The sequence below is a fragment of the Pyrgilauda ruficollis genome, unplaced genomic scaffold (genome assembly GCF_017590135.1).
Source record: "Pyrgilauda ruficollis isolate IOZ18807 unplaced genomic scaffold, ASM1759013v1 scaffold175, whole genome shotgun sequence".
In the NCBI taxonomy this organism is placed as follows: Eukaryota; Metazoa; Chordata; class Aves; order Passeriformes; family Passeridae; genus Pyrgilauda; species Pyrgilauda ruficollis.
The window spans coordinates 629,253-656,467 of NW_024516431.1; the positions used below are offsets into that span (position 1 = coordinate 629,253).

At 41.0% G+C, this 27,215-nt stretch overlaps 2 protein-coding genes across 7 annotated transcripts in view; both read right to left on the reverse strand.

Moving 5' to 3' along the window:
- Nucleotides 1-8,052: 8,052 nt before the first annotated feature.
- CUNH1orf115 (chromosome unknown C1orf115 homolog) lies at nt 8,053-12,297 on the reverse strand. The gene is made up of 2 exons (XM_041464231.1): nt 11,946-12,297; nt 8,053-9,578 (listed from the first exon to the last, which is right to left on the reverse strand). The coding sequence occupies exons 1-2, from the start codon at nt 12,225-12,227 to the stop codon at nt 9,459-9,461; spliced, it is 402 nt and encodes a 133-aa protein (XP_041320165.1). The 5' UTR covers nt 12,228-12,297; the 3' UTR covers nt 8,053-9,458.
- Nucleotides 12,298-15,040: 2,743 nt separating this feature from the next.
- Nucleotides 15,041-27,215, reverse strand: part of MARK1 (microtubule affinity regulating kinase 1) — a 57,214-nt gene continuing 45,039 nt past the window's right edge. For 3 of the 6 annotated variants that reach the window (XM_041464223.1, XM_041464228.1, XM_041464227.1), the window contains 5 exons: nt 25,077-25,177; nt 22,770-22,928; nt 21,716-21,970; nt 19,186-19,230; nt 15,041-17,120 (listed from right to left, as the gene is read on the reverse strand). In XM_041464223.1, the coding sequence (XP_041320157.1) occupies nt 16,766-17,120; nt 19,186-19,230; nt 21,716-21,970; nt 22,770-22,928; nt 25,077-25,177 (915 nt within the window). In that variant the 3' untranslated portion in view covers nt 15,041-16,765. The remainder of the gene's footprint in view (nt 17,121-19,185; nt 19,231-21,715; nt 21,971-22,769; nt 22,929-25,076; nt 25,178-27,215) is intronic. The other 3 variants (XM_041464224.1, XM_041464226.1, XM_041464225.1) reach the window with 3 other exon arrangements.

The following is a 27,215-nucleotide window of genomic DNA, read 5'->3' on the forward strand; positions in this document are numbered from 1 at the left end:
ATTAATCAGCAGAGCCTTGTGCTGCTGTTGGATTGTGTGGGGGATGTGCAGAGACAGCCTGCTGCCTGCTCACTTTCCATGTCACTTGAAACCCCTTCTTATGCTAATTTACTGGGACACCCTGTCCTCCATATCCCTGGGATCCCCACATTGCTCCAGGTAAATCATAGGTGTTCAACTGCTTGGTCTGGTAGAACCAGACCTGCCCCATCACCTTCAAATCATTGACCCACTGAGTCAAAAATAATTACTTGTGATTGCCTTTATGACTCCTCCACAGACACAAGAGGGAAGCCAACCCCGCTGAGCGGACTGAGAGCCCTTTCACTCTTTGGTAACCATTAATCTTCTGATTTAACATGGAGTCTATATTTTGTTGAATTTAATTGAATTCACACAGAGGTCTTTAATCTTCACCTGCACCCACACAAGCAGAAAAATGCTATAATGGGAACCAAAACATACTAGCAAAAGTACTAAAGAGAGAAAAACAAAAACTGGTTTTAGAATTTAACTAGGAAAGCAATGCATCACATGAAATAAATGAAAAAAAACAAACAAACTACTATTGATGCTGTCCACTCTTGACAGACATTAATGCTTATTTTCATGAGCTTAAGGCAAAAATGATTAACTAACTCCTGTGGTTTCTTGAGCACAGTATTCTCCACTGTGCAAACTGCAAAGTGCAGAATGATTTTGCCCTCCGAACTTCTGTTTGGCAACAAAATAACAACATTTAACAGAATTTTGAGAGAATTTTTTCTGAAAAAAAATATTGGGTGATTTACTGCTTGCTTGCTTCTTTTGGGTGTCAGGGAAAGTAGGTCTGGAGCACCTATATACTCTGCCAGCATGAGAATTTGGAGAAGTAGAGACCTTGATGGTTGTGAGAAGCTACAGCTCCTTCCTAGCTGCACATTATGGGCAGCACAGCGATATAAAGAAACAGATTCTTTTAGTTCAAAGGACTTGTTGACTGAATTCAGAAATAACTCACATTGGCTAACATTTGGGTGTTAATTTAGAGAAAAAAAAAATTCAGAATCCAAGAAGGACCTTAAGCTTTCATTCCCTAGATCTACTGACCTAAGGAGCCTAAGGAGATTTTATTTAGACCAGCCTTTCTGTTACATTCAACCCTAACTCTTCTTGAAGAGTATGGTGAGAAGGAGCTTAAAGAAATAATAGAAGGCAGCAGCATCTGTATAATCTCTCTTCTACTGCTATGAAACACAGAACATAAAATCAGAAATAGTTGTGGACAGCACAATTGTGGTTAAATGTTTCAGGAAAGCCCTCTTCATCCATGCACTAGGTATCTCCTAAACGGCCTCCAGTAAACAGTCTGACCAGCAGGTTTGTTTCAGCCTCCATCCCAGGCACACTGGTGCTTACCTAGGAGCCATCAGCTCCTTGTACTGTTAAGCAAGGTGAATAGAGCCACTCAGAAAAAATAGGTACTGGTTTTGTTGCAATCCAAACACAGCCTCTTGTGTGACAGAGCTGTGTTTGTTGTAGCCAGAGCAGGCAGAGTATTCCTGCCCTTAAAAGCAAATGACCATGTTTTCAACTGCTGATAACATCATCAAAGTTCAGGACAGTTGTGTTGAAATTTTTTGCACCAGGGTCTTGTTTCAGGTTTCCTTAAAATCTGTCTGTTCATATGAAAAATTCACAGTGTCAGTCTTGCAGCAAACTGGGGCTGGGCTCCCTCATTCATGAAAGTGGATGATGCTGACGTATCTTTAAAAAGCATGGTGTTAACTCAGTTGCACAGGACAAATTTTCAGGTAGAAAACATTTTATGAAGAATGTAAAAGGCATATCTACCTTCAGATGTAGTGAGCAATTCAAGATAATTCTAGACACAAACCTAGACACTCTTGTAGCAGCAGCTTGATCAGAAACCTAAGGTAAATAATGAGGAAAGAGTTGAACAATTTTACTCGTTTCCACTAAAAAAAAGACCAGCAGCTGTGGATCTTTTAGGTCCTCAATATGTACACAGTGCTGTACTTTGGAAAGGTATATATAACCACAATGAGGGGAGAGGTTTGGATGGACATTATGAAAAGAAACCAGTGACAAAGACAGCAAAATGCTGGCCTCAATTAGGTGTCATTGTGTTAGTATGGAGCTAAATGTAGCCTGGGCTTGTCTCAGTAAAGGAATTAGACACACACACACACCAGGGATATGGCAATTATTTTTTCAGTGACTCTCTGATAATTCAGCAAAAGGCAGGGATGAGGGGATAACATGGCCAAGCATGCTGATTTCAACAAGATATGATAAAAATCACATTATACTCACACACACACAAATTATATCCTCTTTCCAAAGTTGGAACAGACAATAATTTCAAAAAATACCTTCACAGAGAGGAGGGGAGGATAAAAGCATTGCTGTTTCCTCTTAAAATCTTGAAGGATATCAGAGTTCAGTGAGTCATGTACTAGAAATGAGCTCGTTGAAATTAATGTGTGGAAAAATCTCAGGCGAGTGATTGGTGATGATAGAGTCATAAATATAGTCATTAATGATAGATGCCTTTTGATGGAGCCAGAGCAAAGAAATAAAAGGATCTCCCGTTTTGATGAGGTTTTTCCTCTACAGAGAATTATTTATACCCAAAACCCAGGTGGGTTGATCAGCTACTTTGGTAGTTATCAGCTGTCATTGCAGACATATAGGAAGATGAACTGACAATCCTCTTTTTCTTCCAGTCAAAAGCTAAACTTTAGTCTCTCTAAATGCACCAGGACAGCACAGAAATTGTTTTTCCAGGCAAATGTTTGGCCCAGTATTAACTATCAGATGCTGTTGATCTCCCAGTGTTCTGTAAATGCTATTTTCCATCTGAATATAACATCCATCGGCAGCTACAGGTGTCTGAAGAGTCAGAGTAGAGCTGTGTGTCACCTGGGAGAGCAGGTAAGGACCAAAGGAGAGGCTTTGAGGGGAGCAGGGCATTTGTTCTGCAGCACAAACATTAACACTTCTGTAGCTCTGCTTTATCAGCCATCAGGGGCAGGACGGGATTCACCAAGGACAGGAAAGTCCCCACCCTAATTCAGGCGCAGCTGAAAAAAACAATCTGATGCTAGTTCAGTGTCCCAGGAAAGGAAGGAGCAAGGAGTCCTTTACGGGAAGCAGAAATGGGGGAATGCAGAAAGTGTGAGGAGGCAACTACATGTGGTTTGCTGGAGCTGAGGTCCGAGGCACTCCTGGGGGGGTCTCATTCCAGTCTGCCAACCTCCAGTTCAAAATTACACATCCTCTTGTAGGCAGCTGTCATCTCTCCAGAAAAAGATAAGATTTAGAAACAAAAAGTGACCGTGGCTCATTCCCTCACCTTCAGTGAATCTTCCTTAAGGAATGTTTTTGACAAGCAGCAAGAACTTTGGGGCAAAGTACAATGCATTTTTTAAATGTTGAAGGAAAAAATACCTGACACAAGAACAATGTTCCTATGGCTTTACATTTGAAGCACTTGGACAGGGGAGGCTCAGGATTCCACTGAGTAGGAAACATCGGTGTACAGAGGTGCACATTACACTGCTGAGACCCCACATCCTGAGGATGGCTCTGGACAAACAGGGAGACCAGCCTAGGGAAAGGCAGGAAATCCCTGGGGCAGAACAACGGGGCAGGCTGAGGAGGCTGGAAATATGTGTATTTTTTCCCAGGAGACGGCAGTAAAGGACAACAGGCTTTCAGCCTGTGGAACGCAGGGAAGTGGAAGCAGTGGGGGAAGCTGAGCTGCTCCTCAGGCAGTGCTGCCAGCCTCGCCAGTCGCTCAGGAGCAAAGCTTTATTCTTCACGTCAGTGCTTCTAGCAAGGGTGAGGAGCTCAGTCTTCTATGTTTCCATACAGTAGGTAAATTAAAAGCTTTCTGCTTCCCATGGCAGGATCCCACTTACAACTTCATCCACACTGGAAGAAGCCCAGGAGGTCTCTCCCCAGTGTCCCACTCACAGCAGGGTGAACACTCCATTTGCACTGGGTTGCTTCCCACTTTGTACAGTCGTGCCTTGAGACACTCCACAGACAGACTTCAGCCTCCTGAAGTAACCTCTTTTCATGCTTTATCGTCATATCACTGCTTTCCCTGACTTGTTTCTGGCTGAAAACTCCGCAGTTTGGATTTATGACCATGACCTCTTGTCATTGTCCTTACTGCAGACTTCAGTAAGGAGCCTGGCTCTATCTTGTTGGAAGCCCTTTCTATGTATTGAAAAGCTGTTGTCAGGTTTCTCCTAGGTCTTCCCTCCTCCAGCTGAACAAGTCCAGAGCCCTGCATCTCTCCTCATAAACATGGCAGGATTCAGAAAAGTGCACCACCCTCTCTGAGCCCAGTCTAGACTTCACCCCAAAACAGGCCTGGCAGCCTAATACTACTTCCTAAAAGGAGAAGAAAGGGAAGGATTTTATTCCTTTACCTTCTCTTAATTTAATTATCTCCATTAATCTACAGGTTCTTCAGGCTCTCTACTCTTCCTTGAAGAAAAAAGGATTTCCAAAGCACACTCTGTACAGGTAACTACAGCAACTTTGTGCATATTTTAGGATCAGTTTTGTCTCAGAAGAGGCCAGTGTTCAGCTAATAAGGGACTCAGGATAAAGAAAAAGAGACAACTGGTTTTACTGCACCCCAAAACAAAACCTGCCCCTTTCTCAGTCTTACAGACAGGCAGAGATCAGAAAGGACATTCATCCCTGAAATGATCCATGACGTGTCCTGGATTAGGGCAAATTTTGGGAGAAAACCTCCAAAAGGGGACCCCCCAGAAAGCAAACCCACACGGCCCCTTCCCCCCACCGGTTCGGGAAGGATTCCTCGGAGAGAAGTGGAAAGAACCTGTTTATTTAACAAGCAAAACACCCCCGGCACACAAAATGAACAATACCAGATGACAACACTTTCACCAATCTGAAAAGGATGACAAATTCAGAAAGTCTTTCCTGGGAGTGGTTGCTCTGTTGTTGCTCCCTCCGGCGCTGGGGATAGCTGCTGCAGCCACAAGATGTAAACTCTCAGTGTTTCTCAAGTCCCAGTCTGGAGCAGGTTTGGGTGGTTCCAAAAAAAAAGGAAAGGAAAAACAGTCCAGGGAAAGATTGGGACTGCTTAGCTAAACTAACTAACAAGCAGAAGCAAAAAGCAAAAGCAAAGCAGGAGCACAGCAGAAGCAAGAGCAAAGCAAAAAGCAAAGCAAAAAGCAAAAGCTGCACTATGTACTGCTCCATCTCTGTGTCCCACCAGCCGTGGGGGAGCAGGCTGATAACAAAAACCAAAACAAAATATTCGCTCTTCAAAGCCAGTCTTGAAGGCACAGAACATAATATCCAGCATAAACAGAACACAGGACTGGGGATACAAGCATCATGACGTCATCCTAGGACAACCTGGGAGGGGCAAAGATCTGGAGGTGCTGAAGTGCTGTGGTGTGGTATAGCCCTCCTCAGTCACTGTGCTTCCAAAGCAAGTTGTGCAAGAGTGCTTCCTTGCTGCTAATGTTACAGGACAAAGGACAATAGCTCCGAGTCCTCTGCCATTTCCTCAGAGCCTACGCCAGAGGAGTAATTAAATAGTCTGGCAAAACCAGCAGAAATATGCTTTATTCCGCTCTGTGACTCATTGGGCAGTCACCAGGAATAGCCAGGAATTTAAAGTAAAAGTGACTTGCCAGGCTCTGGTTAGTGGTGTTTGTTGCTGAGAAAAGCACAGACAAGTTCACTACGTATTTCTTGCTACTCTTGCATGTATTCACCTTCCCGAACCTATTTATCCTGCCATTTTTCATAAAGAACAGTGAAAGGTGTATAGGAATCTGAAGGGAGCCACATAGGACAGCAGCACACCACTGAAGGCAAACTTGGCAAATGAAGCCATGGGTAGAGGTTTCATGCAAGGGGCTGAAGGGAGGAACACATTTTGTCCAGCTCAAACATCAAATCAAATCTTCCCCATGTACTCACCATGGTATCCACCACATCCCACATTGTTTATGAGCCACTCAGACATCTATTTTTTTCCTCAGAGGCACCGGGAGTTCAGGTGCAGACAAGCCTATTTTAATAAGAGAGCCTGTGTGCACCTGTGGGTTGAAAGCTGTCCCTGCTGGGTGGCTTCTCCAAGGACCACCTTGCCAAGAATATGTAACACCTGTGTAGAAGCCAAGATTCAGTCCCAGACTGCCCTCATGGCTTGGCACCTCCCAGGGCTGGGAACCCAGGTTCCTCACCAGTTCCTGCCTCCTCCCCATCACCAGCATCTTGCTCTCCTTCATCTCACATGCAGACTTCCAGCATGGTAGTTCTGCTTCAGATGGAGGCTGCCCATTTTGTTGGTGGAGCTGGTGACCTGCCAGCCGATGCTGAGGGGGCCAAGGAACATTTCGTCATCTCTCATGTCACCAAGACAACATTTAGCAACAGAGCTGCAGGATCTACCCTGTTGCTGACCTGACCTTCCACCTGTTTGCAACAAACAGCCAAGCCAGACCTGGCCCAAAAGAGCTGCTGCCATGACTGACAGGAAGTACAATCCTCTGCCATCCACCCAGCTGAAAAGTGAACCTCACTCTCTGGATTCAGATTTTCTAGACACTGTTTTGTAAGCTGGGCTAATCAAGAGAGTAGCAAACCCTGAGGCCAAGGCTTGGCCTCACAAATTCCCTTCAGGAGCTGAGGAATGAATTACTGCTCAAGGAGAACTGATAAACAGCACTAATCGGTAATCTCAATGAGAACCATTAGTTCATTTTGAGGGAGGAAAATTAATAATTAGCTGGTTTATTGCAGCAGCACAAATTAGTCGCTTACTTTTTCTTTCTTTCTCCTCTTTCTTTGTTTTTGGTCTATTTTAGAAACATTGGCCAGGCAAAGCTAACTCACCAATATGCCTGATGCTTTTCTTTTCTCAGGTTCACACAGAAGCACCATGGACATATCATTCAGGTTCTGTATGGATAGCAACCAGGTTATTCCCTTAAAGTTGCACCAGGTGAGCAGAGGCTGGATGTCAGCAGGCAAAAGTCCACTGTGCTGAACAGTTCAGAAGCTAAGGTTCATGTTTACCTTTGTGGAAAATCTGAATGGGCTGGACTCTGTGTGTTGCAATGAGGGAGCAGTCTTACTAGTCAGGGGACATACAGACAGATGGGACACCCACAACACACAGAAAAATGAAGACACAAATCTCTTCATGCATTGCTTAAGTAATTTGAAAAAAAGGTCTAATGATTTATGCTGTAAGAGCACTGTAAAACATGGAGTGGTGTAACAAAATGTGAAGTTAATCCCAAACTCTGCAGGCTGGTGTGGCATGTGGGTGTTAGGACAGCACTGTTCTTACTGCATTATCAACAGCCCTATGGCATGCTGGTGAGGCAGATAAGAAGGACAGGTCTGTCTGACACTGTTGAGTCAGGGACGGAATGAAAGACTCCATTCTTCAGAAGGTGAATCAGAAGGTCGAAGACCAGTTTAATGAAAGTAGCAGGTCCTTTTATAATGTGACTCGCTAAGGTGAGACTTGATTGGTCTCTAAGTAAAAGCTTCTCACACTATTGGTGAACTATGAATAGCACACTCTGGAGAACCATATCTATAAACAGTGGTTACAGAAAGAGAGATAATAATTGTTTTAATTCTTTTTTCTAAGTTTCCCACAGCTTCTCACAGTTTCCAAGGAAAATCCTGGGACAGCTCTCTCTGTTCAGAGGATATGTAATTACTACAGTCTGTCCCCACAAAAAAGTGCAAGAGAAACAACGGAAGGTATGAAATCAATGAGCAAAATCCCTTTGTGGCTATTCCTACCCCAGCTTTTGCAAGCCTTAGATCTTCTGCAGCCTCATCTCCACACCTTGTTGTTCCTGAGCATTTCCACGAAGTCTGGGCTACAATCATGTCCTACCAGGGCCCTGAGGGCACAGGCAAAACAACGTGGGGAAGTTTACACTGCAGCTTCCCCTCGTTGGCTGCGTTGCTGCTGAGAAACTCCTCCTCTGTGCGCTTACTTACGTGTGTAGGTAAAAACAGACATGGATCTCGTGGCTTTTATTTACAGTCCAGTTAGAAAAGAGTATAATACCCCGCCCCACACCCCCATCTGATTCATTTGCTACATTTAAAAGAAATACAGTGTGGTTTGCCAAGACATACAAACTCCTTTGTTCTGAAAAGGCAAAGAAAGCAAGTGAACAGCATTTTTTTCCAGTTAAGTCAACTCCTTGATTACAAAAACACCATCAAAACTAGAAAGATATATAATACAGAGAAAGTACTAGCAGGGAAGTCATTTATGACTACCACAAAAAGACTGACAGAAACAAATAAACCCCACAAAAATTTTAAGGCCCATAAACCACCTTGCTCCTGTGTCATCAATATATGATTTATGTCCCTGGAGGTGTGACATGGAAGCTGCTGCATCTGCAGCATTGAGCTGAGCCATCTGATACTGACATCGTCTGCTTACAGCTTCCAGGTTCAGAAATTATGATAGAGCTGGCAGGTTATTTGGCCCCATTCTCATACATCACATCTGCACATTCTTATACCAAAGGCTCTATGTATATTTTTTTTCTCAGATGCAGCTGGCGATCAATTGTTTTTCCCCTGGTGAACACCACAGAATTAGGCGTAAAATGCCCCAGCTTCCAGAATCAAGTATATCACATATAAATTCCATTCCCAGTGAAAAAATATATGCAGATTTCATAGTAGCAGAGGAAAAGTTTAAAATGTTAATCTCACAGTGAGCCTTTAATGCCCCAAAATCACAAACACACATCTCATTTTCTTTCTGTATTTTTATATCTTTCCCATGATTATTTAAAGGCTCGTTATGTCCAGGGTTTGAAATGAACAACCATGAAGCAGCAAAGCTCTCTGTGTCTCATGCCACATTCCATTTATGTCCAAGTATATTTTTAAGTACACTCATAATCTTAACCCTCTCAGATAAAAAAACACAACAAACTCAGAATCTCAGAAAACCAAAGACTATCTTTTCCTAATCCTCTATTATCGGTTTCCTCCACTGCTTTGACAATTCCTCTCACTACCCAAACTCATCTCCACCTCTCCAGCTGCTCTGCCATCCTCTGTTTTCCTTCATTTCTCTCTCCCTCATTTACTTGCTTTTCCATCCATCCTTGGCTCCCTTCCACACAACAGGAAGCTCTGGAAAACCAACTCATGCCTGAAAACAAACTTCAGTTCAATTATTCAAAGATTATTTTCTCATCCTTACATTTCTTTGACCCTATCTGATTTTACAAAGCACCAGAATTTTTTTCAGAGAAGAGCTCTCAGTCTTGGAAAGGGCCTGGTGCAGGGGCTCAGGGCTGTTGGTCCAAGAGGTTTTTCAGATCCAGGTCTCAAATTTAATCCTGAGAAAGCAGCAATGGCCTCACGTCCTCTCCTGTGGGGCACAGGGAGCTGCGCTAGCGGACGAAGGATGCCACATGTGCTGACACTCCAAAGGGAGCAGAATAGGCTGCTGCTAATCCTTGCAGGCCGACCACCAAGTAGTGACAACCCTTCTGCAGAACCTTCCCGACATTCTGGGGAGAGAGATGAGAAAAAGGGATAAAAAAAGGACAAGGTGAAAGAAAATACCTTCACATAAAATCATTCCGACAGCCAATATCACGGCCCCAGAAAATGAAATTCTCCCACAGCAAATGAGGGCTGGAGAGTGGAAAAACATTTACCATCTATTTTTATATAGGCATACACACCCACAGGGTATAGTTAAACTGAACGGATGCAGCCTCCACAGGAAGCCAGGCTTTTACATGTGATTCTATTCAAGAATAAAATTAGTCTTAATTTACCCTAGTTTGTAGAAGTACATAATTCCCACATTACATGTTCTAACTATGTTAGCAATTCCTAGAAGTTCATAATGTGCTAAAACTGGAGCTGAACAAGAAGGCAGTAATCACTGAGAATACTTTTATGGAAATGTCACTGTTTTTTGTCAAAATATGATTTTTTTGGTCAAAATAAGAAAGTTTTGGTCCACATCAGTACACATTCAGGAATTCATCTATGTACTGCACTAGAGATAAACTTGTCATGGATTCTTTAACTGAAAACCTTAATCTAATTTTAATTTCATTTTTGATAGTTTTTGCTCATGTGGCTGCTCTCAACTGGAGAATTAATACAACGTAGTCAGATTTGCAGGAATATCAGAATTAATTGTTAGTAACTCCTTATGTTTATGTAGGACGAGATTAAAATGACCTCTTATAACATGGAAAAAACCTAATCCAAGTAAGTATTTTTAAATCAGTGAAATCCAGTCAATATCTATTATATTCTTATGATTTCTTAAAGCTGGATTACAGAGGTTCTGGCACATAAAAACCTCCAGCTGTCATGATGCTGCTACACAGTTGACCTTTGCTGGTTTTACTCCCATGGAAACTTACTCAGAAGGAGTTAAGATGCCAAAATAATAAGGTGGCTCGAGCTTGGAGGCAGATCCTGAGGCTGAAGGAGGAGATGAAGGGCCTTCCCTTTCCACATCTGCCCCTGCCTCACGATATCACGCTGGAGTCTTCATTCCCCCTTCCTGCCCTTCACTTACCCAGACCTCACCTGTTCTTTCATGAGTTGTTCTTTATGCCAGAGCCCAACTGGCAACCCTTCCCTGCGGGAATGTCCTCTGACCAACACAAAAGGGAATACACAGTGCCCAAGAACTGGCCTGTGCTCTAAACACTATTAAAAGCCAACAGCAACAGCACCACCAGCAAAGTGATGACCTGCTGCAACCATTCTCACAAATCTGCACCCTACAGATCGCGTCTACAGGCTTGAGACAGCTTCCTACAGCACGGGACCTGGAAAACACAGTGCTGGAAACTCAAATAATCAAATTCATCACGAAATAATGAAATATTCTGTTAATTTCTTTATGAAACAGTAGGATTTGAGAGGCAGTTCCTGACAATGTTGACATCTCAAAACTGAATTTCAAAAGTAACTTTGCCAGGCTAATGGCATTTTCTGCACGCTAGACATAGCAAAGCATATAGTTACCAAAATCATGGGTTTTTTTAGTAGAATGCAGTAGAAAGTCGTGTCTCATGCTGACATCTGTAATCTCAGCAGCAGGAAAGGATTCCTGACAACAGAAAGGTTTCTCCTCCTGACACAGAAACTGTTTTTTGCTACGAACATCCAAGACATACCTGAGATGTACTTAAGTGACATTAACAAAAGAAAAACAATGGAATTCTTCCACATGGTAGTTTTGTAACCAAAGGCACCCATCTTCCGGTGGGAGGAAAACCAAACCACCAGACTGTAGGACTTGTGACTTCCCACACAGGAAAACAAAAGAGCAATTTTGATCCAAAATTGTTGTTACAGATGAAGAACAAGCTACTTTTTTTTCTCCCCCTGTAACTCACAGCAGTGATTTCTAAGGGTCACCTTGGCCAAGGAATGTCTCGCAGGGCTGTTTACCGTTTCTTTCGGGCACTTCAGAGAAAGGGAAAAAAATGCAGGCCAATTAACTGGAAGTTTTAAGGAATAGTTTTAAAATTATGACGCCGAGGAACGCAGAACCAAGCGAGGCAAAGCACCCGTCACATGGATCAGCTTAGTGTCATTTTCACTTCGAACAGACAGATTTTGTGCTCTTTGATCCAGGCGACGGTCGGTGTCCGGCTCCCACAGCAGCACCGACTCCTTCCCGGGCAGGTCCAGAGCAAGCCCTGACCCCACCTCGGAGCCGGGCGCTGCCTCTGAAATGCCTGCTGGATAAGGTCCATTCCGAGAGCCCCGCGGAGCTGTCGGAGCCGAGGCCCCGCTGCCCTCTCCGCACCGCAGATCCCGTGCCGGGGGTCCCCATACTGAGGGTCCCCGTCTCAAGGGTCCCCGCTCCGGCCGTCCCGGGCGCGCTGTGTCCTCACCTTTCCGTACTTCTTCAGGCGCTTCCCGTAGGGCCGCTTGCCGGGAGCCCGCGGCGGGCGTAGTGGCTCGTAGGAGCCGGGCAGGACGGCGAAGCGCACCTTCCTGCACCCAGCTCCCTCCTCCTCCTCCTCCTGCAGCGCCGCCGGCCGCGGGGCCCCCGCGCTGCGCCCGGCCCCCGCCTCCTCCTCCTCGCCGGGCAGGATGGAGACTTGGTCGTCGCCGGCCCCACGGCGGGAGAACCTGCCCCGCACCTTGGCGCCCAGCCGCGCACCCACCGTCATGGTCCCTTCGGCGCTGCGCCGACCTCGGGCGCTTCCTCTGCCGCTGCGCCACAGGTGTGGCCGGAGGCGGTCGCTGCCCCCTCCCCGGGGCGGGACGGCCGCGGGAAGAGGCGCCCCGGCCAGGAGCAGGCGGGTGAGGGCTAGCGGTGCCCCCGGCTGCGGACCCTGGCCCTGCCGCCACTCTGGTGCGGGAAGCCGGGAGCTGCTGCGGGAGCCCGGGATTGGAGCCCGTCGACTTAGCGGGGACAGGTGAACGCTGACGGGGCGGCACAGCCCCGTATCGCGCCCGGGCTGCTTCGGCCTCGGCGCCGGGAGGGCCGGCGAGACCCTTGGAAGATCCTTCCGTGGCACCACAAGCACTGCCCCGGCCCACAGCAGCGCCACTCCAGGAGGTCACGGTCTTTCCCCCTTAGAGAAAAAGGCCAAGCTCCTCCAATCCCTCAGTTATCGGTGTTCCTACTAGAGCCACGGGTGAACAGCCTCTTCTGCGTCCTGGGCTGCGTTGGGCTACCCCTAGCCAAGGGGAAAGCGGCGAAATTTCTCAGTGGTTTTGCCCAAATGCTGGGGGAGGCTGTGATAGCCCCACCTCCGCGGCTGGGGTGCTGTAGTGTAACAACTGCCTCTCCTAAGTGGTGTTCCTCAGCGAGGGCGCATCAAGAAATACAAAATTGTACAGCGAGGATAGACACTATTAAACCATTTGGTGTATTTATCAACATTTGATATGCATATGAAAGCTTTGGACAAGCACATGCAACACGAGGACAGACTAAACCTTTCCCCTGGATTTTTCTTACTAAGGAACAAAGCCTTGAACCTGCATCTCCCCAAGATGTGCATGTAACATTCAGAAAGTAAATCCTGCACTTCACGGTCTTATCTGCCTCAAGGATGGTGATTCACCACCTTCATAGCTCCAGAAAGCTTTGTAAAGAACAGCTGTGTAAAGTGGGGCCATGTCCCTGAAGGGTGGAAGGTGTGAGCTACGTCTCAGGACTGCCACTACAGAAGTGCTCTATCCCAATAAATGAGAAGCTCTGAGGTAGATAATATTTCCCTATCTTCCCAAGAGAGGCAGGCCTTTCCCCACGGACTTGGTTTGTCCCTTGCAAGTTTGCTTCCCTTTCCAGAATTTAACTATCAAAAACCTCACAGAATACATCTCTTAGCTGAGATTTAGTGTCTCCATTTGCATGGTGGCAGGGGAATCATAACATGTTCTGAGATGAATAGGTCCAAGGTACCCTCAGGTGTATGGACACCAGATACCAAAACCTCACGTCTAAACAGTTCATGGAATTTTAGCACCATCCATTAACATATTGCATAATGACCCCACTTGGTTCCCCAGCAGTGTCATTCATTCAGAGGACCAGGAATGACTGTTTATTGTATTTTCACTGATTTATATACATTTCAATGTTTTTAAACTGGACTGTGTGAAAAGGGATGCACTAGTTTTGGAAATGTTGGTATACCTCAAAGCAAGAAATGTAAAAAACCCCCCAACCCTGACTAGCTGAACCATGCAGTAACCCTACTGCTCACCCTCCACCCAACCCAAACATCCCACAGAGATGCTGGCAACAGATTACAATTGAATTCATGAGGTCTCTGAAGATATGAGGCATCCCTATCTTTGCCTTAAGCTGGAAAGTTTGATGTGGCATTTAAAAACTCTTTCATATTTCTAAAGTTAAAGCTGTGCTGATAAAATGCCACACCAGTCCCCTCCCAAATGGAAGTTGGGACCATTTGGATCAGAAATGCAGCTCTTACCAAAGGACTGATACAGAACAGGTCCAACGCAAGGCAGCAGCAAGGCACCCAGAACCAGGCACTGAGGCTGGGTAGGCACCGTCTCACTGATCCCAGACTACAACGACACTGCTTGCCAATAAAACCAGAGACCTTTTTCAGAACTGCTTTCTTCAATCTTCCTGTCTTACTCCTGCTGGGACAATAGATTTGGAAAGCCAAATGCTGCACTTGTGTGCACCTACAACTTTTACATTCAGACTGTGTGCTTGAGGAAGCTCCAGATGTATTTGCTATGGAGAGCATGAGGTGGGTCACAACTCATCTTCCAGCAAGGCAAAAAGAGGGCACAGGGTCTAGGAATCAGGGCAATTTCGCACTGCTGGCAGCCACTGGACAGAACACCATTTGCAAGCTGCCCTGATAATATAAACATTAAATTGGCAGTGCCATGTTTCATGGGAAGGCTGAACTAAAATTTGTCAGCTCTGTCCTCTGGAAAAGCTATGTGTGTTTTATGGAACATTGCTACATCTCTAGTTACACGGAGCAGTGAAAACCAGCAGCAATCTAGGACAAAGTTAGCCATGGAAAAACAGTGCCCATAAAGCGGGAAGCTCTCCTAAGTATTTAATCTACTGTCTCACAGCATGACCTATATTTTTTCCACTGAACCTTCTGAAAAGGTAAAGGGTTTTGTTTCATGACCAAGTTCACACATGACCTTAGATTAGCATTATGATTACATTCCAGTTGTATTTTTAAGAACAACTGAGCATTTATAGACATTTATGGGTAAATCGAGCAGACACACAACCGCTTCCTCCCCACACCGATTTTTGGTGAAATCCTGTAAAAGTTTATGGACATCCATTTCTCAGCAATGCTAAATCACCAATAGTTTCTGAACAGTGCAGGACCACTGAATCCATGCAATGCTAATTCTGATTTCACACCATGCTGAAGATGGAGCCTGTGCACCTTTAAACTGTTTTGTTACCTGCAGTAATGACTGTGCTTTTATAAAGAGCAAACAACAAGTATTTTAGTATGAGAACTGTTCAAGTAAGTTTTAATAGAGTGCACCAGTGAATCAAGATGACTTGCATCAGATTTGGTTCAATGAACATCAGATAAAAAAAAAAAAAAAAAGGGGCTACAGTTCTTTCTTTCCAAACACCACCCTTTTTCTAAGGCAACAATACACGTCCATTTCCGAACATAACTGTTACATAGGAAAGCTACATCACAGTACAGTATGTAAAGTCCATCTTGGTCAAGAAGCCATTAGAGAATGGCACATTTACTACACTTACAGTTTTCTAACTTAGGGTTACAGAGTTTACCACAGCTTTTTTTTTTTAATTTTTATTTTTTAAAGTGACGATTTCTTAATGAACTTTCTATTCTTCACAAGAGTGTGCAGATGGGGCCCATATGTTGATATTACAGTAATTACAACATTAAATAACATTGCACAACCAACCTCTATGGTTAATTCAGTACAAAAGAACAAGTATTAAAATGTATCAGTACTAGTGGTTTTACATAGTTTATAATCATTAATTATGAAGGAAAAAAAATGTGGGGGTGTTTTTTTTTTTCTTTTCTGTAGGCAAGTGCCTAATTACAAAGCTGCACATTACAGGCATAATGATGTGGAATAAATACAAGAAATCTGGTAAAATATTAAACACAAACAGGTTACATGGGAACAAACTGTACAACCACAAAAGCATAAATCAACAATTTATCATTATAAACAATGTATGTTTAGCTGTAAAATATTATGTGGAATTGTATGTATTCTTTGGGGGCACATGTTCCAAAAGCCAAGCTAATTCCTGAGGTGGTATCATTAACTTACACAATTGGTCAACACTTCAGATTATCTTGTGCTATTAAACAGTCCCAATGTTAATAGATTTCCATAAAATGGAATTTGTAGTATTCTGAAGGCAGAAAATAAGTGATATTTTACACCAAGATATTAAAAGGAAATTATTCCGGTTCTCCATTTTGGTGCTACATTTGTTAATGGGCCATGGGAATAAGCACTGGAATTTGCAGACAAAATCTTATGCCTGGTTTCTGTTCCCCCACAGCTCTGAGCTGGCCAAAGGCAGAACAAAGTTTCTAAACTGTAAGTGCCAACACTGTAAATATATTTGTCTCTTTTTTTCAACTAAACACGGTCCAATAACAAAGAGCCACAGATAAGCAGGAACAGTCTCCTGCAGAACAAAAGCCAGTTACTCATTGACTTTTGGTTCAACTCATGAACAATTTTTAAATAATGAAAAATGGTCATGCTACAGCTGTGAAAACTAGTTTGTGCATTTGACTCAGGACATAAGTTTTTTAAAAAACGCATGGTAGAGGTAAGACTTATAAAATCCACCAAAAATGTAAATGATAGGGAAGAACTTTTCCAACTCAAAGCATCAAACATACATTTCTGTGCAGAAATCTAGACAACTATACAAGATCTGAATTTAAGCAGTCATCTTTTTATTATACAACTCTATGAACATAAAATGAACAGAATGCTCTATATACTTACCTGTACATGTGAACATAACTTCTTTAGCTACAGTTATTTAATATAGATCATACTGGATTTAACTTTACAATTCTGAATAACTATGTATAACCTTATTGCAATAAGGGCAATTTCTACATGGGGAGTTTCACAGGCCAATCACATTAGGTGAAACCAGTACATTCAAAGTGTAGATCATGTATGAATCTTCCCTGATCCCAAAGAATTTAGGTTCTCTTTACAGCTTAAGCTCGTTTGCTATCTTGGATGCAATGTTCTTAAATGCGATAGAAGTCCCAGATATTCTCTTGAAGCGAACTCCATTGAGCGACAATCGTGGCAGTTTGCAGACTTCCATCTCCCACTGAACAAGGCTGTCTTGTCGTGCATCACCGTGGACACAGAAAAGCAAAAACCTCTCTTTTTGTTCGTAATCACAGTTATTGGCATCTAATACTTTCCGAATCTCTCTCATCATATCATTTGGGTCCATAGAACTCGTGGTCTTCATACTCCACGTGAAGCGCAAGGAGCGTGGCTTCGAATCTTTGCTATCCTCCTTTTCTCTGTCTTTAGGCTCCCCAGAAACACTCCTGGAACAAGTGACACACAGTAAAGTCAAAACCAGAGCAGTGTAGCCAAGAGAGAGAAAAGAAATACAGTTCTTGAACAGGGGTTTCTAAACTGCCACTGAGATGCCACGAGTCATGGGCAAGCTAATTCAGGGAGTGGGATGGAACAGCCTGCTGGAACAGCCCTGCCCCACATGCTGCGTGTGTGTGCTCAGCACAGCACCGTGCCACTGTAGTGGCACGCAGCAAAGCAAGTTTGGAAACCCCTGCTCTACAAAGTTCTGATGACAACAGACGCAATGGGAACTGCAGCAGACACACATTACTCCATACTGCTCCAAAGAAAGTGAAATCTATGTAAAAGCATGACTGAAGTTCTGCTGATTTCATGATCTGGAGCATGCCATACACCAACAAAACCGAAATTGAGGGACACAATCCTGAAGCAGAAATCATACGGTAAAAGCAGCAGAGGAAGAAATCCCACCCTGCAATTCACAAGTCTTCAGTTAATTCCCTCCCTTCTTTTCTGCCTCCCCCCTGCCTTGTATTTGTTTAGATTTTTGACCTCTCTCTGTGGCAAAAGACCTTATAATAACATGTTTTATTTTAACTGATGAGGCAGATTTTGGACTGCAGTTTGGTTGTGAACAGCCTGTTGGTCACCATTTGAGTACATGGCCAGCAGCTTTTACAAGTCAGAAACAGTGATGTGTATTTTACAAATACAGACAAACTATTTTATTTGATAAAGGACAAAATTGCAAGGGAGCAATTTCCAATTAATGCTCTTAGTATGATGCTTTCTTATCAAATAGATTAATTGTTCTGTTGCAGAAAACATTTTGAAAAGCAGCACTAATTATTTTAAAGTAATTCCACAGTCAGCTGTTATCTGCTCTTGCCCCAGGTACTCCTGATGCTGAGGCCTCCCCATCCATCACTAGGGAAAGACGCTGCTCTCATTTCAAGTCTATAAACTGTCATCATTATTCAGAGAGAGTCAAAATAAGCACTTTTAATTCAACTTTGTGTGACCCCCAGAGAACCACATTGATATTAAGGGACAGAGCAGGGACAAGATCTCAAACGCCTTTTTTAGCCCAAAACAGACACTGTAGGATGACAAAAAGCAGAGAAAGCTGGAAAATGAAAGCAACTTTACACTTAATTTGAACACTCAGTCTCTTTTCCCTTTCCACAACCAAGAATTTGACAGCTAAGAGACTCTGAATTGAAAAGGGCTAACTTCGATAAAAGCATTGTGTATTATATACAGTGTATCTGGGTAAGAATCTGCTGTTTTGTTTTTTTTTTTTTAATACAGGCTTTCTATTTTGAAAACTAAATCAATACTTTCTGTAATGACCAGTTTAGAATGAATGCAAACTACAATGCCTGTTCATTAGAAAGCAGAAAAATAAAGAGGTATGCACTGTGCTTAAGCACACCAAAAGCTGAAACATGGCAAAAGAGCAAATATACTGGAAAATGAAGAATGTTTTATTGCTAACAAAGCATCTACAGATTTGTGTACAGTGGTTGCCACAGAAATTCAATATTTGGCAGTCACCAACCCTTCTGTCTGAATGTCACTTGCTTTATTTCTCAGAGCAAGTAACATTCATTTCTCAGGGACTATAAGGTGTTTACTTATGGCAAGCAGCAGCTTTAGTAATGAGCACAGTATGTAACTATAATAAAAATTTAATAGATACATATATACACACAGACACACAAAGTATTGACACTGTCCACTGAAACCAAAAGTAAACACCATTAAATATTTGTAAGTCAAATAATGATTTTTTTAATCCTTTTAATCTAAAGGACTGGTTAACTCCTACAGGGGGTTTTATTATTCAAAGGAATACGCTTACATAAAGTTTTGTATTAAATACTTCACAAGAAAGCAGAAATGAGGGATAAAAAGGACCTTGACAAGACCCCCTCCCCCCAAACAGAAAACATTTTTGAAATACAAAATATTTAAGCACTATTCTCTTTAACATCCTGATTTAAAAGGCTTTAAGAAATCACTTGATTTGAAAGACCTAGGAGTGAAGTATTAATAGTGACTCCTCACCTTGAGGTGTCAGTTCTGGCACTGGCTTCGCCTTCACTTGGATCCCTCAAAACAAAGTTAAGGTTGAGATTCAATGATAAAGGTGAAAAATAAAAGTTAAGAAAACCTACACCTAGAACAATGTTAAATAGCTACTGACGAAAAAAAAAAAAAAAATAATCAGTATAATAATGTTAAGCCTAATACTGTTTAAAATAATTTTTTCATAGCTGTAATTTGTTTCCCTTTATGACACCTTAGTTTGTTTCTGGCTCTGACATGTAATTGTCTATGTTTTTTTCCCCAACTGATGGCAAAATTAACACGTTGTTCTGAACCTACTGCAGACACAGCAATGGCCACTTGTAACTCCAGCAAGCACAGAGGAGCAGTTAGTCAAGGTGGTCCAGGGGGGCTCCACTCTGCACTCTTGTGAGTCAGGTGTTTTGTATCCCTTAAAGCACTTTGAGACAAGCCCATGCTTAAGCACACTCAAGCAATTAACAATAAGATGTGCCTAAGAGTTTGTGAGACCAAATGTTGGAAGCCCAGTTCAGGAAGGTTATTTCAACATCTGCTTAACTTTAAGGAAATCAGCCGTTACATTTAATCTCAAATTCTCTGCTAATCTCATTGAAGTCAGTGTATCTTTAACTTGTTGCATTAGAGCTGTGTTTTGCAAGGAACTGTTTTATATTACATATTTTTAGTATGAAGCAACTTGAAATTAATTCCCAGATTGTGTAAGCTATGTAGATATGTTCCTAGTGCTGCTGTACCAATATTTAGCACCAAATTTCAATTACCTGATTAATGTAATACCTTCAAAACACTAGTACTTTAATAACTAACACCAGGGAAGAATCATTTGACATAAACCATTGATTCAAAATACTTCAATACCCTATTCACTAAGCATTCTCATTAGGCATTTATTTTATACACTTACCAGAAAAGGCATTTACCCTTGTCAAAAGTTAGTAAAAAAAGTCTTTCATGACACCTTCTAGTAAAAGTATGCTTTAAACCATTATTTCCTGAACAGTACAGAAGTTAAAAGTTACGTGATCCAACTCAAAGAACAGCAAAAAAATAACCCCCTGGACCTCCACCCAGGTAATCCCAACCACTAAGTCTTAAACAACCCAAATTAAAAAAAAACCAAAACCAACAAAACACCACATCATCACCAGTAACAAAACAAACAGACACCCTGCAAGGCCATGACAAAAGGCACTTTTAACATTATAAAACATACTAGGAAATTGTATAAAATCTTCTATAATAATGATAAATTTAAGATACACAAATTTAGGCTATCTTAATTCTAAACACATAGTTTAAAATATTATTTTAATATTTTAAGATAATGAAAACATTTTTTTGATCTAACTTTTAAGAACAAAGTCAAGATACCATTCCTTGCAAAAAACAAGAAGCTATAACACAAAAAAGCAGCCTGTACTCTTGAAGTTGATTCATTACTCAACAGAAGATACCTTTCTTCCTATTTAGAAATCTACACTGACAACAGTTGACTAGCTTTGCTGTAATACTTTTTTGCTCTTTAAAATCAGAGCACAATTCTCCCCATACAACTATATGAGTGCTGGAGATACCAATAATGGAGGATCACAGTCTTGTATGTTCAAGCTTCTGGAAAAAGAAAGTAATTCATACAGTTTTTTCTTTTTAGGTCTTCATAGGAGGTATTTCTTAGACATACACTGATGCACTATCCTCACCAGGGGAAATTAATAGATAAATCACTGGTAGAAAGAGGCAAAATGAAAATTAAGTCCCCTTTTGGGAAAGCTCTTGTGACTGCTAAATCAACAGTCACTTGATCTTGAACAGTGTATTTGAAAACCTTTCTCAGCACCTCTCCTTACAGGATTATTACTGATAGCATAATCACAGGAATGAATGCAGATCCAGGATGTGTGGGTTTTCTTCTTTCAGAAACCTGAACTTACACTTGAAGAAGCTGCTGACATAAAACAGGCTGTATGATACTGAAATACTATTATTTTCGCACTTCCAGATTTCTGCCTGCTTCTAACTTCTCATTTATTCACAGATTTTAGAATTACCTGAACTAAATTGTGAACACCTACTCCTTTTAAGCACAGCAATAAAGTGATTGTAAATATTGCCCTTGCAACAAACTGCATCAAATTAAAAAAGTAAAATATTGTTAACATTAAATAATGACTTATTTTGAAGTCACTCTTTCAGTATTCAAATGAATTTGATTTTAGTTTAATTGTATCACAGCTGTGAAACAGGGGTAAAAGCCCCTTTTGACCAGCATTCTCTTGTTCCTTTAAGATAAAGAAGAAGAATAGCTGTTCAAACAATGGTTACAATATATACACAGAAGTGAAACAAGGCAGATTCTGGAAGGAACACACAAACGAAGTAGCATTCTAACTAAATTTATATTTACTTCAGAGTTAAACTGGAAATTGTCAAAGACTTTGCAATAAAACTCCTGCTTACAGGCTGGGCTTTTTAAATTCTTTTTTCTCTTGAAACTCGAGGTACCAACCTGCGAACAAACTTGGAAGTGATCTTGCTGATGATGCCTGTGGACGTCCCTCTCCTGGCGTGCGCAAACGCCCCAGTCTCGTGGGATGGCGAGGCAGGAGGGCCATTGTAGGTGGCGTTGCGCCGCTCCCGCAGCTGCTCCCCGTGGAAAGTGCTGCGGCTGGAGCTGCCCCGGGGAAAGCGGGTCCGGTCTGGAGTGGTGGTGCTAATGCTATGAGCAGATGGGGAGGCAGCAGGCACTCTTTGAGTTGCACTGCTAGGAAAACAGAAGCATAAATAACAAGAAAGACCAGGCTAAAAGCCCTCCTACATGACAACTGTTTCTCAAAGACAGGAAAGAAACCCCGCTCTTGATTCCTTTAAACAACTGAATGTGCTACTGATTTGCTTTTAGAATTCATACTTGGCTTGATTTTACAATGAAAATATCTCTTGATTATTTCTATCTCAAGTATTAGAGCTGTGAAAAAAAGTATACACAGATAATAGGACAAAAGGAAAAAGGTTAAAGTCTGTAGTGAGATCTGAAAGTGTCCCCAGCTCTCTTCTGGAAAAATGTGTTCATTAATACCCTTAATGCACTCCCAAAAAACTTAATTGATATTTCTTAAGTCATAACCTGACAGAAATAAGTGTATAAAGTATTCAGGCAGTTAACAGAAAGAACAACTATACCATGGTGCTTTTAGACAACAACGAGCTTAGCAACCTACAAATCCAAGAAGTTTACATTCCAGTATTTCATTTCAATTGATGCTGGCCTGTGTTGTACAATCCCATCTAAAGCAGTCAAATTTTTAACTACTTAAGTTTTTGAGAAGTCTCCAGAGGGAGGCATCAAGGAATTTCTTTAACTGTATGCAAACATGTGCCATGAACAAAATCAGGTTTAAATCATCATTTAATAGCCACAATACTCGAGTAAGCTCCTATTTAAAACCAGAATGCAATGTGGCAGTTTTGACTGGATTACAAACACTTTGATGTCTGTCACAAACTGAACAAGAGCACTTCTGAAGTGCACAGCAATAAAGAAATGCCCACCAATCTGTTACCTTGGTCGGTAAGCTTCAGTACCATCTTTGATGGTTGGCAGTGTGACTTTGATAGGGTGACCAGAAGCAGACATAGACTTTTGATGCCGAGGGCGTGTGGAGACAGAGGCCACTGCAGAGCCTGCAGAGGATGTGCTGCTTGCAGACATTTCTGTCAGGCTTTTCCATGGTAGCAAGGCAGCAGGGATGGACAAATAGGAAAAGAAAGGTTAGCGTAAAACCCCTTACAAAAAAGAGAGAAATGAACTAATTTATTATTTTAGAACTCAGCAGTACTGCTTAATTAAACAGAAGACTGGGTGACCAGGCCGCCTTAGTCAGCTAAAGAATACAAAATTCTAAGAAAATTATGTTAATCCATAAATGAATTCTCCATGTACGTTAAGTTAGACCTTTTCTTTCCTCCCACAATTAAAGCACATTATTCAAAGTAATGAAGAAAGACTACAGTGAATACAGGACATAATAAAAAAATACCGGAAAAGAAATTCACGAAGACTTAAATAGACTGATTAAACAGACTCTCCTTTTGTGAATACCCTTATGTGCAATTAAAACAAACATCTAAAACATGAAACAATTGGAACTGCTGTCACATTATCACATGGAAGTGACTGGTTTTTAAAGGACCAATTTGTCGTCCTCTGGACAGCATCCTCCAGACACTGCTGGGCTGAGTCACCCCTTTTCAAGTACAGTTCCTTCTATCAGTACTTTTATTTCTCCTTCCTTAAGTGGCAATAAAGATGAAGTAGTGGCAAAACTATTGTGCCATTAATTTTTAAAACAAAAGTCAAATGAATTAAGGCAAAATACAGCTTTGCCTCTAGAAGCATAAGTGAAATTGCATTAATAATGTATTAGTAACTGGAGTCCCACAGCTAAATATCTGTAGCAAAGAGGTAAAGACTTCAGATGAATAATTTGATGACACAAGACATTCAGCTGCACCAAATCCAAATTCAACTGCAACACAACATCTTGTAGGAAGGGCAAATAATATAACTCAAAAGAAAATTCTTCCTAATTTTTCAGAATATGCTCAAAGAACTGAGCACAGTATTCACTGCGCTCATGAAAGAAATAGGGATTAAGAATCTTTCAATACCATAGGAAAAAAATCAACTGTAAAATGAAAAACTTTGGAAAAAGTCCCTTCTCTTTACAGTATTTTATGTATTAAATCTCTTGAAAGAAAAATATCTTTGTCAGATTAGAAAAAGTATTGTAATACATATTACAATGGTCTATCAAAAAAAATCTGTTATCTGATTTATTTTATTTTTTCAGAAAAGGATTGTTACTACCTTTGTTCAAATACTTGAAACCATACACAAAACTCTGGGAAAACACTTTTGAAAGCACCCATCCAATAATTTGAAATTAAAATGCTTTAAGGAAGTACATTAAAAAGCAGAAAACTAATTTTAAGTGTTTAATTAAACAGTTGTTTTTCACGTGTTCCACAGCTCATAATTTTACTGTAAATGAACAACCCTGTATTTATTTCCAAAATTTTATGCATCATTAAAAAATTCAAACATTAAGACAGAAAACAAAAGAAAACTAGTTTACCAAATTACTCTATTTTGTCCTATGAGTTTTTAAATTCATTTTACAGTAACTGTTGTATTTGAATAGCTTGAAAAGCATCAGAGTAAGAGGTGTTATTTGAACATAAATTTTAAAAATCCAGTTTTTATTACTCTCCATTAAAGCCAGTATTTTATTTTTCAGTCAAATACAGGGGTTAAAGAACACCAAGGATGAACAAAAGATTTTTAAAAAGACTAACTGGCAGTGTTAAACACAATAGTACTTAACAAAACATACTAAACTGAGCTTCATTGTCATCCCACAAATAGACACAAATTGGTTACCATCACTATGAAAATACTATTTAGGCAAAAAACTTATATTGAAAGCAATTGACAAATTTTAACCATTTCAGCTTTTTAATCATTAGGGGGGAAATGAAAAAGGATCAGGCTACACTGTCAGAGTAATCCATCTGAAGCTCTCCACAGCACAATTGCCTACTTAGCAATTAGATGTTAGCACAGTTACTTCTTCCTGTGTTGGGAGACAACCCTCAGTAATCAGTGTCCATAAAAAGAAGCAAAGGCCAATTGACACATTTAGCTTAAAAATTCATCCCAAACAAAGAAGCAGCAGTGGAAGATAAAAACACACACCTGGACTTTATGTATTTCACACTGTGATTCATAATGGTATTTTGCACAACCTGCTTCTTCTGTGCCTCACTTCCTGTACCCAAACTAATAAACAAGGAAAGTTGAACAATACCTGTTGTCCTTCCCATTCTGTACAGCAGAATAGCGATCTGAAGAACGTTCACAAACGTAAGTGTTCCTCCTTGTCATTCCACTACCAGAAAACACATTATTCTAGAAGAGAATTAAGATTAAAGTTAAATTAAATACTTTCTACTGTATATATGTTAGAGAAAAATCTAAGCATTGGAAGAAGCAAATCAAAACAGTGTTTCAGCCACTTATGTATATCGCTAATGCTTTCAAATGTACTAAGTCAATCTGTCAACACAAATCACTTATATCATCAGCTGCTTTTTCCAATACCTCATTCATTATCTCATTACTGCACCACTGAGAACACACTGAGAGAACAAAAGGAAGTTTAATTTTGCTGACACACACTTTACTAAGTATTATTATGCAATTCCCACATACTGTGTTCTTGTATTATTTGTCCCTGGGATCAAACAAACCAGGATCCCAGAGAACACACCTATGGCTAGCTGAAAGGTTTTCCTGCACAGCGTAATTTTCCAACAAGGGCTCCCTTTTCTTGCCCCTGTCAGAAGAGCTTTCAAGAGGAAAATGGAAATATTATCAATCTATGTCAGTCAACCCAGAAATTATGATGTAGATAACATGGAAAACACTTCTTGTTGCAAAAATACTGATTGCATTTCTTTCTGTTACTAATTTCAGTTTGGACAGACTTCCTAAAATAAGCATAAACATATTCTCTATCCCTACCAAGCACAGGTTAGCTACTGAAGACTTAGCTTTAGTACATGACATACAATTCTCACTTTTCAATGGACTACATACTGAATTTGGGGAAAGGTTGCACTGTGCTAACATTACATTCTGATGCCTGCCGGCAAAAGTTTTCAAATACCCTAGACTCAGGTACTGTAGGACATAACGAACTCTGCAAGATTTACTAGGTTTAGGTCTCTCTCACCTACAGCTTTTCAGCATTAATATGACCCCACAGAGACCCCCTAATAAACTGTTTTAAGGCCAAATTGTAAGGAAGATAAACAACTGCAATAACTGTTTCTGAAATTAAACTCTCCTGAATTACACAAATATGACTGAAAGGTCATAAATATGTTTTCAAGAAATTCTGCCTTTCTGAAGGTAACATCGTTACCCCCAAAGTTACAAAAATATTTTTAAATTATCCACATTAAATTAGATTTTTTTAAAATTTAAATGTTAGAGTTTTAAACGAAAACAGTCACTATCTGTGTAAGCTGCTCAACCTTGAACTACTGTTGTAATATCAGACACTAATATATCCCTAATCATGCCCATCACAAAGTCTTTCAAAGTCCTCAATATAGTAACAGAGCTAAAAATGCACAAATATTGAAGTTGCCATTAGCAAGTAAATAAATTTCTCATTCTTCACAGCAAAAATACTCCATTTAATTAGTTCTCACAAAGCAGAGAAATGCTTGTGACATATCAGCTTGTACCACACATGACTCTAATCAGTTTTGGGGCAAGACATTTTGGAAAAGCTCAGATATGAAATCTAATCTTAGAAGACTCAAAGTTCCTGCATGCAATCCACACAACCATAATTTCAAAGACTTTTGCTGGGGTGGGGAGACAACAACCCTATTTAAAAAAAAAATTAAAGCATGTGCAGATGTATTGCAGACACAGCCTGCAGAACATTAGGAGTTAAATGGACTTCAGCATTTATTTTGCTTTCAGAAAATCCTAATAGAAATGCACATCGTCTTTCCAGAATATCCAAGATGGGAGCACATTGCATCCCAAAGGACAATGCGAATTCCTGCTGCCAGTCTAGTGTACTAAAAAAAGGCGTTTTTTATTTAACAGACCATGTCTCCTAAATAGCACAAAGTATACTTGAATCTGAAATCATGATTCATGCATATTTTTTTCTCCTCACAAGAACTCTTGCTCCTAAGTAGCTGTTTAAACACCATGCAGTATTTTTTCACTTTGAATCCTAAACATCACTCCTACTGCACATGAATTATCAAAAGGCAAAGTAGATGCTTTCACAGTAGAAGAGACAGACTCTCGAATTTGGAACAAAGGTGTCTGAGGCAGTAATATGATAGCAGTTTACAGAACTGTGAATATTGTAACAGAAGCATTAAGAAATTAATAATTTGCTAGTTCAGGTCCTTAA